This window comes from Pleurodeles waltl, chromosome 1_2 (genome assembly GCF_031143425.1).
Source record: "Pleurodeles waltl isolate 20211129_DDA chromosome 1_2, aPleWal1.hap1.20221129, whole genome shotgun sequence".
Lineage (NCBI taxonomy): Eukaryota > Metazoa > Chordata > Amphibia > Caudata > Salamandridae > Pleurodeles > Pleurodeles waltl.
The window spans coordinates 887751114-887770741 of record NC_090437.1 but is presented as its reverse complement, the minus strand read 5'-3'; the positions used below and the strand labels follow the sequence as shown (position 1 = coordinate 887770741).

Genomic DNA, 19628 nt, shown 5'->3' with positions numbered 1-19628 from the left:
GTTCAATGACACAGATCTGGGTTCGACAGTTATAGGCCAGGAAGAGTAAACGGAGGAGAGCAGTCTTTCAATGGTCTGCCTCAAGGAGAGGGAGTGTGTTCCAAAGGTTTAAAACTTGAAAATGGAATCACCGCCCGCCAAAATGTTTGGCTAACCCTGTGCCAAGGTGTAGTCTGGTCAGCCACCTTAAGGGCAATTAGTAAGGTTTTATCAGTTTTGATGGTCACATAGTTGGTTGTATAGGTTTCTATACGAGTTACAAGGTTTTAAATATAACTCCTTCTCGCACTCTGCCAGTAGCCCATGAGTTGACTGAAACATGGAGATGATATTCTAGAGGGGTTAAAGTACAGGACATGGTGCCTGACTGACCGACCCCCTCACACATAATGTATTAAAATCCCTGTATATGGACTGTGCTATCTATCGATCACCACTCTTCTGCCCGGTGAGTACTTAGATGGCACTCTGGGTATATTGGTGGACGCCATACATATTAGCGATTTAGTTGGGTCCTCCTCTCTCCCTCTGTCCAGACAGTTAAACCACCACTATCAGCATCCCCACACTATTGTACATCGCTTCCATATTCCCTCTGATGTACATACACATAATTGGATCCCATAGCTTAGGTGACTTGACCTTTAGGTTTTGGGGGCTGAGGGAAACATAGTTTACGGCCTACATGTTTTGCAATATTTGATGTATTCTGTATCATGCTGTATAGACCAGCTTAATGTAAGGACATACGTTTCACAACTGTTAGTCTTATATGATTTAAATGTTGCCATTGAAACTGTGGCTAATAAAATGCAAAATAATGTGTATGGAAAAAAAAAAACACGGAGGTGATGTGATACCTCCACTTGATGCTTACTGTGAATCAAGCAACGTAGTTGTGCTCTATGGTACTTGCCTAGTATTCTGGCAAGAAGCGCTATAGAGATGCAGTTATTGTAGTCAACATGTAAAAGGAAAGGTGCAAAGATCATGGTGACTGAGGCACAATTCCAGGAAGGGCAATAAAATGAGATAGTGCTGACCTATTCACTTTGCTTAAGTGCCAAGATGAATGATAGTTCGTCATCAAATAAGGACTTCCCAAATTACGAACTGCACACGATGGTGGTCGCCCGTGGAAAAGAGCGTATGAACCGCAGAAGGGCAAGCACAACAGCGTTCAAGAAAAAACATGTTTAAGGTACTAGACACAGCCAGCAGATGTGGTTGTAGAAACCATAGGTACTTTAGACACTGATTCAGCGGGTATAAAAGGCCATCACCTGTTTCTCACTGACAGTGCACAAAAGAGATATCTTACCTTGGGAGTTAATGTGTGCCACAGCCCACAATGTTTTATTCAAGCGCCTTCTAGATCATTGTCTGCATTGGATTTAACCCTGGACAACCAAGCTTACTCGTGAGACAATGTGTGAATATTTCAACAGACTTGGTGTGCCCGTCATGTAACAATCCAAGTCCTGCTCCTATAAAATAGATACAGATCTCACTTTCTTTACTTTCATATTGTTGCTCCACTTTGGCGCCTTCTTTTTCTTGAAAAAATAAAATGAATATCGATTAGTCTGCCAGCACTGGTGACCTTAAGAACTTGTTCTGAACCAAGTCAGTAAGTGTTTCAAATGTATGCTTCATTAAGAAAATAATACTTTCTGTCTGGGGCATCACCAACCCTCAATGTAATATAAGGTTGTTTTTCACCTGTACTCAAACAATACTCAGATGCGACTCAGGTTGCAAAAGGGAACAGGGATTTCAACAACCGAACACAGACTGTCTAGAGCATGTGCAGTACTTAATTCACCGGATTAAGCTCTGTCACAATGAGACCGCAACCATGATCGCGTCAAGTTGATTCCTCAGCCCTACCTCTCAACTGGACTAATTTAATAAATCTCCTTCCACTAGCCCTAACAAAACGCCGGCATCCTTGAGACCCTCCGTGGTTCAGACAAGTCTTTCAAACCCAAACGTACTAGTCACCACAATTACTTTACATTACCCAAGACTTTTGAGAAGCACTCTACAACCATTCACAACCCCCCCACCCCAAACAATGTCTTGGGTCCTAGCAGTGGTGATGGCTCAAAATGTTTGCTGCCACACCTTTTGCAGAGGGATTACCACACAAGTATTGGAACAAGTTCAACTTCCTTGTTGGGGGAAGATTACCCTTATTTACAGGTCTGTAGTAATTAATACCCCCAACACATTTGCCAGACTCCGAGTCACCAGTGAATGGGATTTTGGAAAGTTAGAGGTTGAGGATTTGCACTGATGGCCCCTTTGAACCTGGTATCTCAAATCAACTCCAAATCATAAAATGTAAATACTTGCATAGAATCTGTCGAACTCCTGCCAAAATGTGGAGACTTGGGGGAGGAACTGGCCCAGAGTGTCTATGGTTTGCCAACCAGATTGTTGACGTATCAGGCGGTTTGGCTTTGTCTGGCCCTCAGACCTTTCTGGGGGGGTGGATCTTTGAAACACTATGAGGAGTGTTGAAAAGACCGGCTGACCTTTGTCCAAAGGTGGCCCTCTTGAACATTCTGGAGGATGAGGAATACCAAGAGGGAAGAAAAACTTGACAGGTTTGACGCTGGGGGAAGAGAGATACTGCACAGCATTAGAGGGCTGGGACGGCCTTTAGTATGTTACATGGAAGACGCAGCATGGATTACGGTTGCCCACTCAAAAAAATGAATAAATACATAAATCCATGCTGCAAGCTCTTCCCAAGAAACACACATAAATCTGGGGTATATATCAGGAATAAGCAACCACGATGGACTGATACTAGTGCCAGTTTGTCCCACCACAGGCTGCTGTTGAGACTACTTCTGTAGCGACATTCAGTTGGTCCTCACAATTATCAGCTTTTACAGAGTGATGGCCTAACAGGGGGGCAGACTACATGAATGCTGCGTGGTCGAGGCTATGCCTGTGCAGAATTTCAGTTATGCAGGTGTGATTTCAGTAATTCTGTGTTACTCTTTGATGTAGAATTATCGACAATTGCTCTTGCTCACGTAATTAGGAATAATTTTGGGGAACAAAAATCCTACTGCTATAGCACATTTAGCAAGCGCAAAACAGCTTGTGCTCGCTTTTCTTGTTCTGCTGCATTTGGAGCTGTTTTCAGTGCAAAATACATCCTTGTGTCCATTTGAACACGAGGGACCATTTTGCGCAAAGAAAATAGCGCTCAATGCCAGTAGTAAGTTGGGGAAACATCCTACTGCAAGAGTACATTTAGCAAGTGGCTGCTAGTGCTTGCCATTCTGTTTCAGTTACATTTAGGGCCACATGTACAAAGATCCGGGTTTGCGACTCGCAAACTGCGAGTCGCCACTGTTTGCGATTCCCAATGGGGTTGCAAATGACCTACCTCATGACTATTCATGAGGTAGGTCGCAAATTGCGGCCCCATTGGGAATGGCGGCCCACACAGGGATGGTGGCCTGCTGGAGACAGCAGACCACCATGTCTGTGACTGCTTTTAAATAAAGCAGTTTTTTTTTTTTTTTTTTTTTTAAATGCAGACCGTTTTCCTTGAAGGAAAACGAGATGCATTTCAAAATCAAAAATGAAAACTTTTCTTTTCATTTTTTCATTGCAGGCTGTGGTCCGTGGGACCTCAGCCTGCTCTGAAAAAATATTTTTGCTGCCATTCACAAAGGGGAAGGGGTCCCCTGGGACTCCATCCCCATTTGCGAATGGTTTCGCAGTCACAAAACAATCAGACATACCATTTGGATTCGGTATTAGGAAAGGACGCCCTTGACATGCCCCTTCCTAATACTGAGTCGCAAAACCCAAACTGTGATTCGGTAACAAGTTACCGAATCGCAGTTTGGGCTTTGTACATCCCAAAAAGCATTTTTCAAGTCGCAAACGGGACGATTCTGCAAATCGGCCCGTTTGCGACTTGAAAAATGCTTCGTACGTCTGGCCCTTAGTGCTATTACTTATGCCAAATGCATCCTTGTGGACGTTTTGGACGTGAAGGGCAATTTTAGTTCTACAAATTAGTGCTAAACACAGAATTACTTTTCTTGCAAAACTCAGGTAATTCCGCATGATTATGCCACATGGAATAATGAGTTACGCCCACTCCTATTCGAGGCCTGTGGCTAAGCGCAGTGTATGTATTTTATCTAATCTATATTATGCTGTTTGTCAATCTAATGTTTTTCTGTATCATCAAGAGAAAACCCAATAAAATATTGAAAAAAAATAGTCTTGGTACAGATTTCAAAGGCTCAGAACCGCACAGCATGTCCTGACTTCAGCCTCAAAACGTCTTATATTCCTTCATTGTCTACCAGTGTCAGAAAGGACACATAACTCTTCATTGTTCACAAACCCTGCACCCGCATGGGCCTAACTACCTCAGCAACAATAAGCCTTTTTATTACCAGCATTTTCTTCACTCTGGGGAAAAATGAACCTATTTAAAGTTATTTCATGTAACAGCTCCTGCTGGCACAGAATACGCTGCTCGGCACTTCTGACCCACATAAAATGGGAAGCTTTTCACGGCTTCATTAAAAAGCAATCAACGTATGATATATCACAATGCCAGAATAATACTTTACACGATTAGATTTTACATTCAGGGTTAATCTGAATAGTAAATAAAAAGGCACAGCTTTAGTATCCAAAACAAAATGAAGACGTAGAGGTAAAGTTTACACAACGGAAAGGGGAGCTTGTTCGAGGTCAGAAGAGCCATGAATTGTCTCAGGAAATAGGCCATTTCTTTTGTGTACCTCTACGCCTCATCTCAGTCGCTTTCTAAAACCACAAGGACAACCAACAGGAAATCAAGCTCACAATTGAGAGGCGCTGAAAAAGCATGATTAAACTCACTGTTGTATTTGGGTATGTTATCATAGTGCTTTATTTCTTAAGTCCTTTTGGGAGGCTCCGACTGGCTCTCTGAATCTGTGCCCAAGTATCTTAAATCATCAAGGGTGGCACAATGTATTTTCATCTTGAAAAGGAATGAGATTGACAAGTTAGCTCCACTTATTCTGTTCCAGCAGGTAGCCCTTTGGCCACTTCAGAACTCCAAGTACACGCTAGTATATGGTGATTTTATTCAACCACACGCTTGTATAAAAGGTGATTTTATAGGCAGCTACCAACTACATGTACGGAGATTATGAAACATAATAGCAAATCGCAGATACCAACAATACATTTGTGAATGATGTCCCTGGACATAGAAACCAAAGCAACCATACACCAGGCCACTGGGGAAGACAGGCTCTTCTCATAAGATATCACAGGCTTCGTCTACCACCACAACCACCACCACCACCACGATGATGATCTTCCTCTCGCATCATTACCTACACAAGAGGTTGTGGGAAAACCACAGCTTTCTTTCATATGTATATAAACAGATTTAGTACAGTTGTGTCTTTGCTCTTACCCTCTCCACACAAATTCTGTGCTTCCTCTCCTTACATACTGATGGGTTCTATAATGGTTGGCACTCACAATCTTGATTCACAGTATGACACTGCCTTTTAAGGAATAAGTCCAGCAGTTAAGACACCAGGACACCTTGCACAACTTCCAAGAGAGTCCCATGCACCCAATATTTGTCCTTCTATTGCCTCAAGTGGCCCACTTTCATACAGATGTGTTTCTTTATCTTCTACACTGTTCTACTGACTTATCCAGGTCATCGTAATACATACTTGTGGTTTCCCAACCTATTCAACCCTGAATAGAAGGTGGTCAAATGTACATACCTGGTATTAATTTGTGTGTTAACCTCATCCTTTCCATCACATACTTCCTTCCCACACATCCCATTCACCTGAATGGAAAATAAAATTCTAAGTCAAAATGAACGACCTTGCACATCTCTCTGATCAATGTCAAATATCAACAATCATTTGTAGAAACAATCTTTTGCAGCAACAAAGCGTGCTTGACTGGGCAGAGCAGGTGAACAACCTGCATTGTCATCAAACTTAAAAAGAAATGTACATGTTTTGCTTGTCCCCTTTCCTGCTTCTCTTCCACTCCCATGTAAACTTAACTGCAGTCTGGATGCTGTCCCTCAAGTCCTCTTCTCACCAACGACCACAGTCCACATGTTCTTGCATACATTAATCAACAATACCTGTTAACTGCATTAAGATGCACCCTTTCTGCCAATACAAGATCACTGCCCACATCAACATGCAATAAACATTTTACTGAGGACCACAACACAGCCTCTAATTAAATATAGTGAACAAAAGGTTAATTGAGAAACCTCTAAAATAATATTTGCAAATTCAGCCCGTTCACCGATAGTGCATTGTGTCCTCAATTACAAGGGGGGCTACTGATCCCAACATAGGACACTGCTTCACCATTCATTAGTGGAACTTTCTTTCACTTTGTTAATGAAATGTACAAAGGTACGATTTAACAGTGCAACTGGGAAATCAAGTCCAAATTTAGACGTTTTACAACTCCTCAAGTGTCAGTGAATCATTCTTCAGATTTGTTGTATGCCTTGGCCACAACACTTTGCCAGAAACATTAATGTCCAACAGAGGCAGAGTTGAAAGTGTAACAGGTTGTATTCTCCATCTTACTCGCACACATTTCAAGTCTGGAGGTTGAACAAATCATTTACAAACAGTGAGTAGTAGTCTCCGTTACCCGGAGGAGTGTGCCATTTCCTGTGTTCCTTTGGATCTGTTTATTAGGCCCTCGAGTGGCTTATGGTAAAGGGAGTTATTACACAAGGCCAAAAATACTTTAAAAGGAGTGAAACCCCTCACCCCCATTAGGTGTCATGAGTCATCACAGGAGTACTCCTTCACCAGCACCATAATGGATCAGGCGGGCTCATTCTTGGCTCTGGTTTTTTATTGGAAGTTTTTTCTAGGAAGTGAACAGTGATAATAAGTATGCGAAAATTGTACTGAGGCTTTATTGCGCTGAAGCCACATCAGATAAATGAATATCAAACCAGGCAAAAGTATTCGTAAATGATGAATATCTTTGGGAGAAAACTTCTTTTAGCAGACAAAGTCATACTGAAGGAAACACTGTTGATGAGTTACATTTGAGCGTTTGTCTGAAATGACTGAAGCTACAGGGAGTCTCTTTCATTTTCTGATTATCATGTCTTGAGTGAGGGGGTGACCTCACGGAGGAACCCCGTGTGCACTACATGCTACAGTATATACATGTATTTGGGGAAGGGAGGCATTTAATACACTGGATAGCGGACTCTCTGAATCTCCATAGGTCTGGCCCACTTGTGGCCCTCCGAGGGAGATGGGAGGGAGACAGGGGGGGGGGGGGGAACCTTCCACAGACAGGGAGTTGGCGACCCTACTGGAAACCCCCATATATGTCCCTCGCAATACGTGTTTGAGACTCATTCAGTACTATGTTACTCAAAGAGCCTACCTTACCCCTGACAAGATCAACAGATATTTTAACCGTGCAGACGCCACTTGTCAGCGCTGTCACTGCTTGGGAGTGGACTTTCTGCACAAGATGTGGTCATGTCCTACTTTGAGTCACTACTGGACTTCAATCCTTGCACGCTTAATGCCCTTACTATTGACATGGGAGACATGTATTCTGGGATTGTTTCCTAGGGGTAAAAAGTTGAAGGCTACATCCCGCTTTTTGGACCTGGGGTTCTTATTGGCCAAATGCCTTATAACCCGTAAATGGCGGTCTTCCGAGCCTCCGACATGAAGCATGGGTACACTCATTGTCTGTCTGGGCAAGAGCGGAGTACACAGCTCTCCAGCGGGAGGATGTATGGAGACTGCGCAGTATCCCCTTGCGGCAGAATGGGAGCTAATATTAACTGACCTCTGCACGCTGCTGACATCTGCGCCTACACCACTTTGATTCCCCTGTTGTAAGCGATAGAGATTTGAAACATACTGTACCAAATTCAGCATGTTGCATGACTGTACACATGACTAGAGCAGATGGGGACTCCCTTCAGATTTTGGGATTCTGAGCCAGTTACCGGCTGCATAGAATGGATGTGTAGGGACAGTTTACCGAGCCCAGGTGAGATGTATCACAATTTTACTAACTCTACAATGTAAGTACTTGCATCTGTTTTGCCAGCGTCTTCCCTCCCATATGTTTGCTGTTGTGAATTGACATTGATTGCAAACATGTAGGTTGCATGTACTATTATTCTGCAAAGCCATGTTAAAATATAAATGCAATAAAGAAATAAAATTAAAAAATCATGTCTTGAGTGAGACGATACATCTCTCAAAGATGTACAATTTGCAGAATATCATGAAGAATGTATTTTTCCTCTTACCTATGTTTGTTTCTAGCATCATCAAAACACAACACAAGACAAGACCCTTACCCTTACCCTTAACTCAGTTTAGATCACAATCTCCGTGTTCTCTCTTCTATTAAGGGTGGCAGGGAGGTTCGAAAGCATCACAGCATCTGTAACACGTGTCTTCAATGTCCAGTAGTTGATCTTTTACAAAGATACCTATGTTCTCTCCTGTCGCACCCTGGCCTAAAGCTAATTCACACATTGTTCCTTACTGGTCCATACTTGTTAAGCACAAAGAGCTACATTTGGAAATTGCCTCTGCATAATTTATAGCCTCTCACTCCAGTGTATTTGTAACAACTGTGAAAGAGTGCATTACATCACCTATTCAGGACCACCCTTCTCTACTCAGCCTTGCTTTCTTTCACTCCTCATCCAGAGGTCTGCTCCCAAATGGACTGAGACCTACTACTTCTACATCTAGCCAACTAGCACTTGCAACAATTCCTCACTGGTTAAGCACTGGCTCCCATCAAGCCAGGGCTTTATAGTTTCAGCCACTGCACCTGGACAGACAGCGGTCAGCATCTACCATTTCTTTTTTACAGCTGAATTTGGTATACAACAAACACTGGTGAAGATAGGAAAATGTAGTCATTCCAAAGGCTAATGACTTATGTAGTCCTCTCTTTAACACCTTTAAACATTTATAAAGAGGCACTCCGTGTATTACTTTGAAGCCTGGGCTGCTCCTCGCCCCAGTTCCCTCATCCCCTTCCATGGATGATATTCAACTGTAAATCAAAGTCAAAGCAGACCCAGACGTTATCAACATGTAAAAACATTTCAGAAATGTTTATCACAATGTCATTTAGATGCAAAATCCTAAAAAATTTATGATTTCTGTACAGCAAAAGAATTGTATCTATGTGTTATAAAAAAAACGTCGGATCTTCTTTCCTTTTCCTCCCAAAAGAGGGCATTGAGCTCAAATCTCCCAGACTTCGAGAACTCCAAATACTCAGTTTGTAGGTCCCATCTTAATTTTCCCTGAATGATTACCTGTTAAACAAATCCTTGCTAACAGGTCTGCACCTTGGCATTGAGCCTTAGTGTTCTACATTCTCTTGGCCATGGTCCAATGCATATACTAATAAGAGCAAAAACTTTGCTGAATAACATTTCTTATACAAATGTCTCCTTATTTTGGTGCCATTTATCTCACTGTATGCTCCAGTGAACGCCCAACAGTTACCACACATTGTGCTTTCACTATTAGCAGAAATTGTTGCTTCTACTGATCATCAAAGAAGTCACAGACTTGTTATTCTTCCTTTATCCGTTTCCATGCATACTAGTTCAGCTGAAGGACTACAGAGAAAATGTTCTATTGTGTACAACACAGCAAACTACAGGCCATTTCCAACGGCCCATCCCTAGGTATATTGATTACAAGAGCAGTCTTTATCCTATTATTCAACTTCACTGAAGAAAACAGCCTATTTGTCATATCAACAGCGGGAATTCAGACCTGGCAGAAGCACAGCTACAAGTATAGTCGTCTCATCAGATGACCTGAAACTGACTGTTGACAAGAATGGCATGACAACACTAGTACTACTGGACTTAATGGCAGCCTCTGACATGGTTCACCTGTATGTGCTACTACTCACGAGTGGAACATTAATGCCCTAACAAGGATTGCCTCCTACCATGAAGACAGACAAAACCTGGTAATCCTGCAAACCTTCAAATAAATTCCTCACACACTGGACTGCAGTTTACCGCAGCGATCTAGCAGCTCTCTACTCCTATTCAATATCTACCTAAACCCCTTGTGGGACTGCATTAAATCCATCAACCTGATGTGCTATTAATATGCAGACATTACACAATAATCTAAAGTTAAGATAACCCGAAAGACCACCACACCTCAAGAATGGATAACTCTCTCCACTCAACAGATATATGGATGATGAACAATCACCTTAAAACTCAATAAGGCTAAAACAGAAATCATGACCTATGGGCAGTGGCACAAACATCAACCAGAGGGCCTACATAATGCTGCACCAGTTACATCAAGACAAGAAAGGACACTCAGGAGAACCAATGACTTGTCCCTGATTTCACATGTCAAAAGAGTTGCTAAGAAAGCCTTCTAAACCAGTGATTCCCAACCTGTGGTCTGGGGACCACTGGGGGTTTGCAAAGCCTCCTCAGGGGGTCCGCTACTGCTTAGGAAATTGAATATTATTGACAGATTTTGTCCCCAGCTGTCAGTATTGCCTCAGTGGGGGGTTCCCCGGATTCAAATAGTGATTCAGTGGGGGTCCCCAGGTTCCAGTATTGATAAAATGGGGGTCCACAGAAGACAGAAGGTTGGGAACCACTGTTCTGAATTATAAAAACACCAAGATGCATCTCACCGTACCTTTGACACCAACAAAAGCTACAAGTTGTCCTCACCCTTGTGAGTGTCAAGATTGACTACGCAACAGCCTATATTGAGGGGCCCTTTGCTTCCCAATACACAAACTATTACAAATCCAGAATTATGTTGCAAGACTTCCCCTTCACTTACACTGCTGGAAACACAACGCCATTCACCTTTGCTGACTACCTACTAATAGACGATCAACTTTCAAGGTACTCAGGATGGTTAGAAGAGCCTCTCATGGAAGAGGAACAATATAGTGACAGCTGAAGTTTTAACATTACTCACACTATGTCCAAGATTAGCATCTTGCATCATCGTACCACATTAAAAAATACATATGATATATATAATAATAAATAATATTATTAATAATAATAATAATAATAATACTAATAGGATCTCCTTTCCAAGCAAAATATGAAGTATCCAAGACCACATGAAATTTAGACAACGGGTGAAATCCTGGCATATTTGCAAGATGATCCTTCAAGATACTGGTAATGGCACTGGTGAGCACTTCCACCTCCCGGCACTATATGGATATCTAAAAGCTATCTATACCAGTAGACAATATGATGGCAGATTCAGGAATCCCATAGGAACCAAATGCATCATGTCTTCTTTCAATTTTCTGAAACCTACTCACAGAAAGTGTGTTCAGAAGGGCAGAATTTGTCAAACGTAAGTTTCCACTTGTCCAGTCTACACAGTCGATCATCAACACATGGCATGATGCCCCCTGTGCTGAAACATGACCTGGATCCTGAACAACAAGGGACAGGTTTCAGAGAGGGTAGTTAAATAAAAGTGTTTGGAGGTCAATTTTCTTTTATTGATGTCCAGCCAGGAAATTCCTGTGCTTGGATTGGGGAAAAAGATTTGTGTTTGAGCTGTACAGATGTCCATCAATAGCTTTTGAATTGTTTCCACAAAGGAATTAGCAGCATTATGCAATGGTTTATGGAGAGGAATATCAATCAGTTGTGAACTTTACTCAGTGCTGTACACCCTGTTATTGAGTAACGGGGGGCTTTATGAACGCAAACTAAGGAAAGATTTAGCCATCAAAAAACAATCCAGTGCAGATGGGAAGTTATGTTATGAGATGCTACATCAAGGACATTGAGGTTCAATTAATAATGCTGGTTATGGCCCGTTCAAAGTAAAGATATAGAGACAACACTGCGAGTGGGATGGTCTAGTACTCAGTGAAGTGGATGAGGTTAGACCTCATTGAGGTAAGTTCCAGGTGCCACTCTTAGCGCCAATGTAAGTTGGTAGTGTGCAGTGTTGTGTGATGTCAATGAGACTGCAGATATATTTTGCAAAAGGCTGTAATGGGAATGGATCTGAGATTCAAGTGGATCTGAAGAAGTTGTCAAATGCTGGACTGGGGGCAAACTGCAAACAATGTGGAATCAGTGGGTGAAGTGAGGGAAGGAACTGAGCATTACTGGATTAAGTTTTAAAGGAGACGTTAATAATGAGTGCCAATGATGGAGTTATTCCAGGTTTTATTGTCAGTGCTTGCAAGGCCACCCGTTTTAGACTCAGTTCTTGTAAAAGGTTTTGTAGTCATCAAGCAGAAGAATTTCCATGTGAAGTATCGAAGTATGGGAAAACCAGGATTCAGGTATAAGAAAAAGGTTCATTGTTAAAACTGACAAAGATGTCAAATTTGAGAGCAATGTGTAATTAAAATGTGCCTTTACCATTGAGGATTTTATTAAGCTTTGAAGTAGGTACCTGAGAGAGTGTATTTTCACGAAAATAAGAATTTGAATAATATTTTAGGACGATGTGCAGAAATCAGTTTGGGTTTAGAAAGATCAGGTTTTTACTTGGGAGAGTGACAGATGAGAACGGTTTTAGCTTATCATTTGGGAGGCATATGATGCTAGATAAGAGGCGAAACACAGCAGGTTAAATAAGATACCGTAATCAGGAACTACAAATTCTCTGGAAATGTACCAAAAAGGGTACAAATAGACCCTACAAGCTATTTGAAACATAAGAAGTGCAGAAAACATGGCCATAAACAGAAAGCAAATATACACATTATAATATATCTTAGGAGCTTGCAAGCAACACAGGAAACATGATCTTTCCTGTGTTGTTTGCAAGCATACATAAGAAAACTAACGGATGATTTAATGTTATTTGTTTTTCCTTAAACAGAGGACATGCAAGCAGATGTCTCACTTTTAGTGAGCTGTGCCATTCTGGAAGTCTGCTTCACTGCATCCCTCTCTAACCATTATCAGATCTTCAAACACACATCAGGGCCCACAACCATAATTGACTCTCGAGCAAAAAAGTGAAAATTTCAGTAAGGTTTTGCCAGAACAACCAGATGGAGACTAGGTGCCTGCCATGTGCCTCATGCACACAACCTGGCAGTTGCAATGACAAATTCACAAGTATGAGCTGTATGCTAAGACTACTGAACGCTTTGTCTCCAGAAAAAAAAAACAGAATCATACTAGGCAACCCTTCATTCAATAAAGAGTTGTTAGAATACAAGAAAGAAATCTGATATTTGGAAAAGAACTGGCTAAAGGATCAATCTCCTAGAACTAACACAAGCCTAAAAAGGCCAGGAAAGCCTACAAATTGGAAATTCCAAAAACCAAATCCTCCTTCATCGAGGAGCAAATTATAATCTCCCAGAATTCTGGAAGACCACTAGTCGCGTTAATAAAAGGAAATACACAAGGTCCAAAATGGACCTAATCTCACCCATGCAACAGAAATGCAACTAAATCTTAACCTTTGTCACCGGCTTCCGGGATCAACACAGCCAAACCAGTTCAATGCAGCTTAATTGCGTCTGTAACTGATTCAACAAGACATCTCTGTATCAACTACCTTAGATTTAACTTGTTGTTGCCAGATTCAGGGACGGACTTAAAGTTGTAGTTACCAATTCAACAACGGTTCAGCAATGGCTCAGGGAAATGTTGTTTCTCAACCAGATATTTTTCCCATTTTGAGCACTTGACTAACTGTGCTCGATATTTCTTTTTGGGGAATCTTCTGCAAATTGATAATTCTTCGTCATCTTCAGACAATTTTGACAGTTTTTGCACTTCAATATTCATTAAATATTCCATCCATTTTATTACAACTTGGTTTCAACGTTATGTGTTTTGGCTGTACTATTGTGTAAATTTTAAACCGTACTACAAGACAATTAAAAATGTTTTTTTAACTATGGGTGCCTGGAACACTGTTTAATTTTGCAAACTGAACTTCGTGACAAAGCCCAGCAGGCTGGCTCCTGAAAGTGATACACCATATGTAATGTTGTTAACGAGCTCACAAGAAAATTCCTGTGCTCCAGTGTGTAAATAAATGCAATGGTGGAGTTAAGATTCCATTTTATGTAAAGCTCTTTTGGTGTCCCTCAAAATTAATCCTCCTGTAAATACAACCGTAGGGCATTGTCGATTATTCTTTGGAGAGTCACATTCTGAGTTCCCCGATAATTCTAATTCTGGCACAAATGATATTTGGCACCAGAAATGAGATTGATTGCTTTAGGAGCTCAAACATAGCACATTTAAACATCTTTGGTCACTCTCTTTATCACTCCTCTTTCCCCATCTCAGTTTTTCATGGTGATTCCGTACAATGAATGAGGAATCTCTCATACAAATGTAACCTTTAATTTTAATTTCACAGCAGAACCTAGACAAGATCACACTACAATTCATCAACATGCTTTCATTTATTTGCCTTGTTTCAACCAGGGTGGCTGTCCCTCAAGAGTTTATTTTCACGTTGCTGATATTTTAATCGATCATGTGACCGCTAAAGGCGGCAGCTTGTAAATCAATAGTTATGTTTCAATTCTTCAAATCCCTCTCTCAAGCGGGCAGCATACTGTATTTGTTTCCATACAAAATCACTCCTTTTCTAATGCTGTCTTGAGTGAGTCACAAGATGCAATTACTTCCTATCTATAGCAATAACATCTTTCACATGTATGTGACTTTGGATGTAATCTTACATTGTTTTTGTCAGCCCTGCTAAATAAGGCATTGAGGATTTCGAAGTAAGTAAACTTTCTCTAACAGCTTCCTCTTTGTTACTCGGCAACAGCAGGTGGCTCAGCACGCCCACAGCCTGGAGACTGAAATAGTTAAGCAAGAAAACAGCCCACTGCAAACCCATTAATAGAATTCATACACCTAAACGCTGCAAATTATAACATAGAAATCAGGAAGCAGATTTTCATCCTGTAATATTGATTTGATACCATGGTCACTTGCTTTCAAAGATTTAGAACACAAAGCAAGAAAATTATTCAACCAAATTTCAGGTGGAATTGTCTCTTGACCATATGGGTCTGCTTATTGCTCATTGTTACCTGCCCCAAGGTTACACCTTCGGGACAGTTTAAGACTACAGGCAGCTAGCCAGGAAAGAATTGATTAGCTATGAATGCAAGGACGGTGGTGTCCAATTTTCTTCTATCAATTCTCTGGGAATAGCTGTGTCTCAACATTAAGGTGCTAAGAAGTGGATTCATCATTTAAAACCTTCACTTACCCCTCAATTCCACTTTGTGATTAAGATAATTCCTCAAGTGATGTCCTGGCACAATACTTCTTTTGTTTAGGGTTAAAGCACACTACCTTTGCAGCTCACGCAAGTACTGCATGTGTTGTGGGCAAAAGGGCGATAATGACATTCAAAACAAGTGACACACAACTATCAACAGCCACACTGCAACCTTAATGAGAGATTTGGGCAAATTTCATGAAAATGCAATACTTTCTCAAACAATTAACATGTTGTGTCTCTCCACAGCCAACGCAAGAAAAATGCTTGCTTAAAAAAGATTCCAGGTCATGGCATGTGGTAACACTTCCTAAGAAGGGTTTCATAAAAACCGGTGGCTGGCTGCGGCTAGGACGTTAATACCTGCCTATTACAATAATCACATTACAGGCCACATACACTGAGGGTGACTTAAAAAGCCTGCATGTTAACGCTTCTTCGGCTCTCGCCAGTTACTCCCAGTAGCCAAAGGCCCAGGGCATGCACGGGAATCAAAATATGCAGTACTGGCAGTCGGCAATCAGCATTGTTTATTTTACCTTTTAGATTTTCGCTCCGACAAAAATGACGCGTTTCTTTTTAGCAACTTGACTCAAAACAGTGTGCTGCTGCTCCGAGTGTTCCTAGGCGACCAGGCTATCCTGCCAATAACAGGCACGACATGATCTGACTCTGGCATTGATGCTGCATCTATTCAAACAAACCTCTTCTCAAAACCAGCCCTCTGATCTGTTAACAACGATGTGACATTATTCATAAAACCACGTGGTAGCAATGCATAACAATAATCTTCAACGCAACACTGCTTTAATATCCTGTTTTTAAATTAAGTAGACCATAACTTATATTCAGAGTTTGAGAGGGCTACAATCACTGTCCCTACCTCGTTCCATAAAAGTATAAAGCCATAGGAGCATCTGAAGCAGTAATGTGGCAAGCCCCGAGGTAAAAGTATGAATTAAGAAGAATACGAGATGATGATCAGCTCCTACAAGGGGGGGGGGCACATTGCCACAGACGCTCCTGGGTTTTGGGAAGCATGGACAAGTAGGGCGAGACTTGAGGGTTAGAAAGAGGTAATCACATCCCTTTGTAGGATGGACTAACATATGTTTGAGGTAACGGCGGACTAATCCCCATAGTATCAGAGCTTTTATTTAGGATAGTCCTTCTGGCTGTGTATTTGAACGTCCAAAATTAGTCTCTAGAGATCCTGTCTTATGCTAAGGTTCATAGCCCTCGTCTCCCAAAGAGCAACCATCTTTCCTCCTGTCCCCTTTACAAAAACTGTCCCTTCTGTCCCCAAACAAGGTGACAGCCAGTGGAATAGACTACCCTCTCACCCAACCACGCCCTCCCCCGTCTCCCCTCCCCTCCAAAGCCCTGAGTCAAGGAAACCAATGGTGAGGGGAGCCAAGTCAGGAGTTACCAGACACAAGAGCCGCGAGGACAAGAAAAACAGACATATGCATTGTACTGTATATTTACATATAAAAATCAAACAAAGAAAATAAAAAAATAAAATAAAAAAAAGTGAGCAGGACACAAATCTAGATTAATACAAGCAGAGTCGGAATTAAGTCAGGATCATAAGGCTCCATCAGACATGAATCACACCAGACAACAACACATTCCAACCATGTACCCACTTAAGACGTATAGAATGCTCCCCATGCAAATACACTGAGATTCTAAAAAACTAACAAACAACACCCTAGTACCGGAGATAGGTTCATGTAAACGGCTGTAAAACACACCAGCTTGATGTAACTCACATGGGGTAGGTAGGAATGTTGCAGATTTCCCTTCACCTCACTAGACACTGAAGGAAACGCCAAAATCGTATCACCTACGCTCACTTGGGTCAGGCAAAGATAGTCTGTTCTAATCTCTATGAGGCTTAAATGCACACATCAATCTGCCTCGAAAGTGCAGTAAATATCCTACTATTCAATAGCACTGTCTACCTGCAACTCTTTCCTTTGGAAGGAAGAGTACCAATATTTCCCACGATGCTCAATTAACCTCTACCACATCAGGAACACTCTTTTGCCCCCTCACTGAAACCAGATCACCCAGAACAGCCTTTCAATAGGTGGCTGCGTAACTGCTAATATGTCTTCAGAAAAGGGACAATGCAATGAAAAATGGTCTGTTTGCCCCAAAAAAGGAAAACAGGTAACAAGCCAGGGAAAGAGGTGCGGAGGCAGGAAGGGGATAAACATGAGTTAACACACAATATACACCTAATTGATGACAAGAATTTCTAGACAGGTTCCAAAAACATAGTAGCTATCTTAAAAAAAAAACAGAAGTAACACTCAACTTCAAGCAGAAGTGAGTTAGCAATAAGAAGCTAGGCAAATACCGTAAATGACAAATAGTGCACTATATAGACACTACCCCTCCGCAAACGTGTTTGGGAAACCCCCCCCCCCCCCCCGACCACCACCTTAGAGATACTGTTAGGGGATAAAATCCTCACCTGACCATCCTTAACAGTATTAGGAGAGGAACAATTCCTAAGGCCCTATCCGTTGCATACATTGCTCTTTCCCTGCCAACACTGTAAATAAGATGTAATAACTCTTGGATGTTTAGCTCCACAAAGATTCTATCGTTCAGAGCGTGACCAAAAAGTGCTTAGCAAGCGGGGGTTCCCCCAAGCCTAGGGCACTGCTGTGGGCTCCCAAATAAGGATCACCAGGGGACTGCCTCATACATGTTGTTGTTGTACCACTGGGGCCCATGCAAGGGTTATCTTAAATGATGATCCTATAATGATGCGTTTTGGTACCACAAAAGGAACGTGTCAAAAGGATTTTACGGTGCTTTGTAGCGATCAAAACAAAGAGGACCCCAACGTTTTCCTTGTTATAGCGTTTGCTTTTGAGGACCCTTAGCGTGGATATTATGGAATTCAGCCCCGATGGTTGCATGAAAAAGGGTTTCCTCGTCCATATGGTCCTGCATGTACTTCCCCCCAGAATGCCGAAGGGCTACAATCTGCATAACCTCATGGTGCGCACAACCTAGCTCCGTGTTTGGTCTGAGAGGGGGTGTGACAGCAGGCGTGCTCCTTTCTCCTTACCTTGCCGGACTGCAGAGAGGCAGGTGCTATCCCGGGCATGGTCGCCTTCTCGGCGGACTGAAAGTCCGGTGTCCGGAGGGGGCGTCCCCGGCTTAGCAGCGTCCACAGACTCCCGAGCAGGAAGGCGACCAGGGCGCAGGCCAGGTACAGGCTGAGCCGGAGCAGCGGCAGCGCCAAGCTCAGCTCACCACCACCAGCGTCGGCCGGACCTCCGCCGCCTCCCAGGGGCAGCAGGGACAGGCAGAGCAGGGCCGCCCCGGCGCCCAGGATGAGGCGGGAGGAGCAGGGCACCGCGCGAGCCGCAAGCGGGTCTCGTTCAGCCTCGGCCGACGGCGCCGGGGATGGGGAGCGAGGCTGCGGCGACGGGTCGCTCGTGTCCCTGCTGCTGTTGCCAGTAGGGTACATGCTGCTCCTTCGGCCCCGGGAGAGCAACACATCTCCCGCCCCGGGGGCCCCCCAGGGAGGGATGGAGGGAGCGCAGCCTGATCGGAGAGCGGCCGGAGCCAGCCGGAGGTGCGGGCAGGGATCGAGCCACGGCGCGGTCTGTGTACGGCTCAGCTGGCTCACAGGCGACCGCCCCTACCCAGGCAGGCCCCGCTATGAGTGTCGGAGAGGGAGGGACGAGCGGTGACAGCGGAGGCCCTCCTCCTCAGGGCACGGCCCGCCTCCCCTCAGGCGTCGGTGGAGGCTCCGCAGCAAGGCCCAGTCAGCTTGCGCCTCGCCGCAGTAAATCACGCCACCTCCGTCTTCTGTACACACGGCGGCGTCTGGAGAGGATGTTTACTTCTTCTGAACATTATATTACCCTTTTGTTATGTGTTCCTCTGGATCCAACGTCGGGCAGCCTGCACCTGTATGTGGGCTGTGTTTCTGCTCAATCATAAAAAAACGAAAAATGCGTCGGATGTGGTTAGAACCGTAGTCTTAGACTATTATCAATTCAAGCTAACCAGAGGGTAAATGAAATCGTTTTTGCGGGTGGTTATTTGAACGAATTTTGATTTTATTTTTTACGTCAGAGAGCGTGCGATTTTAGGGTATACAAATATTACAGAAAGAAATACACCATTAGCCACGAGTCAGTTTGGAAGCTACTGAAAAATATTTTCTTATCAACATTTTGTAATTACATTTGAGGGTTATTTTGACTAAAAACTCGGGGACGTTTAATATCCCCATTAAAATGCAATGGAGGGAATGACATTTTAGTCTGGAAAAGG

The 19628-nt window shown here is 42.8% G+C and overlaps 1 protein-coding gene across 1 annotated transcript in view; it reads right to left on the bottom strand.

Moving 5' to 3' along the window:
* The window catches only part of SNX25 (sorting nexin 25), an 830371-nt gene extending 811064 nt beyond the window's left edge, over nucleotides 1-19307 (bottom strand). Inside the window, exon 1 of the mRNA XM_069199645.1 lies at nucleotides 18409-19307. Coding sequence (XP_069055746.1) covers nucleotides 18409-18813 — 405 coding nt within the window. The 5' untranslated portion in view covers nucleotides 18814-19307. The remainder of the gene's footprint in view (nucleotides 1-18408) is intronic.
* Between the last annotated feature and the right edge of the window lie 321 nt (nucleotides 19308-19628).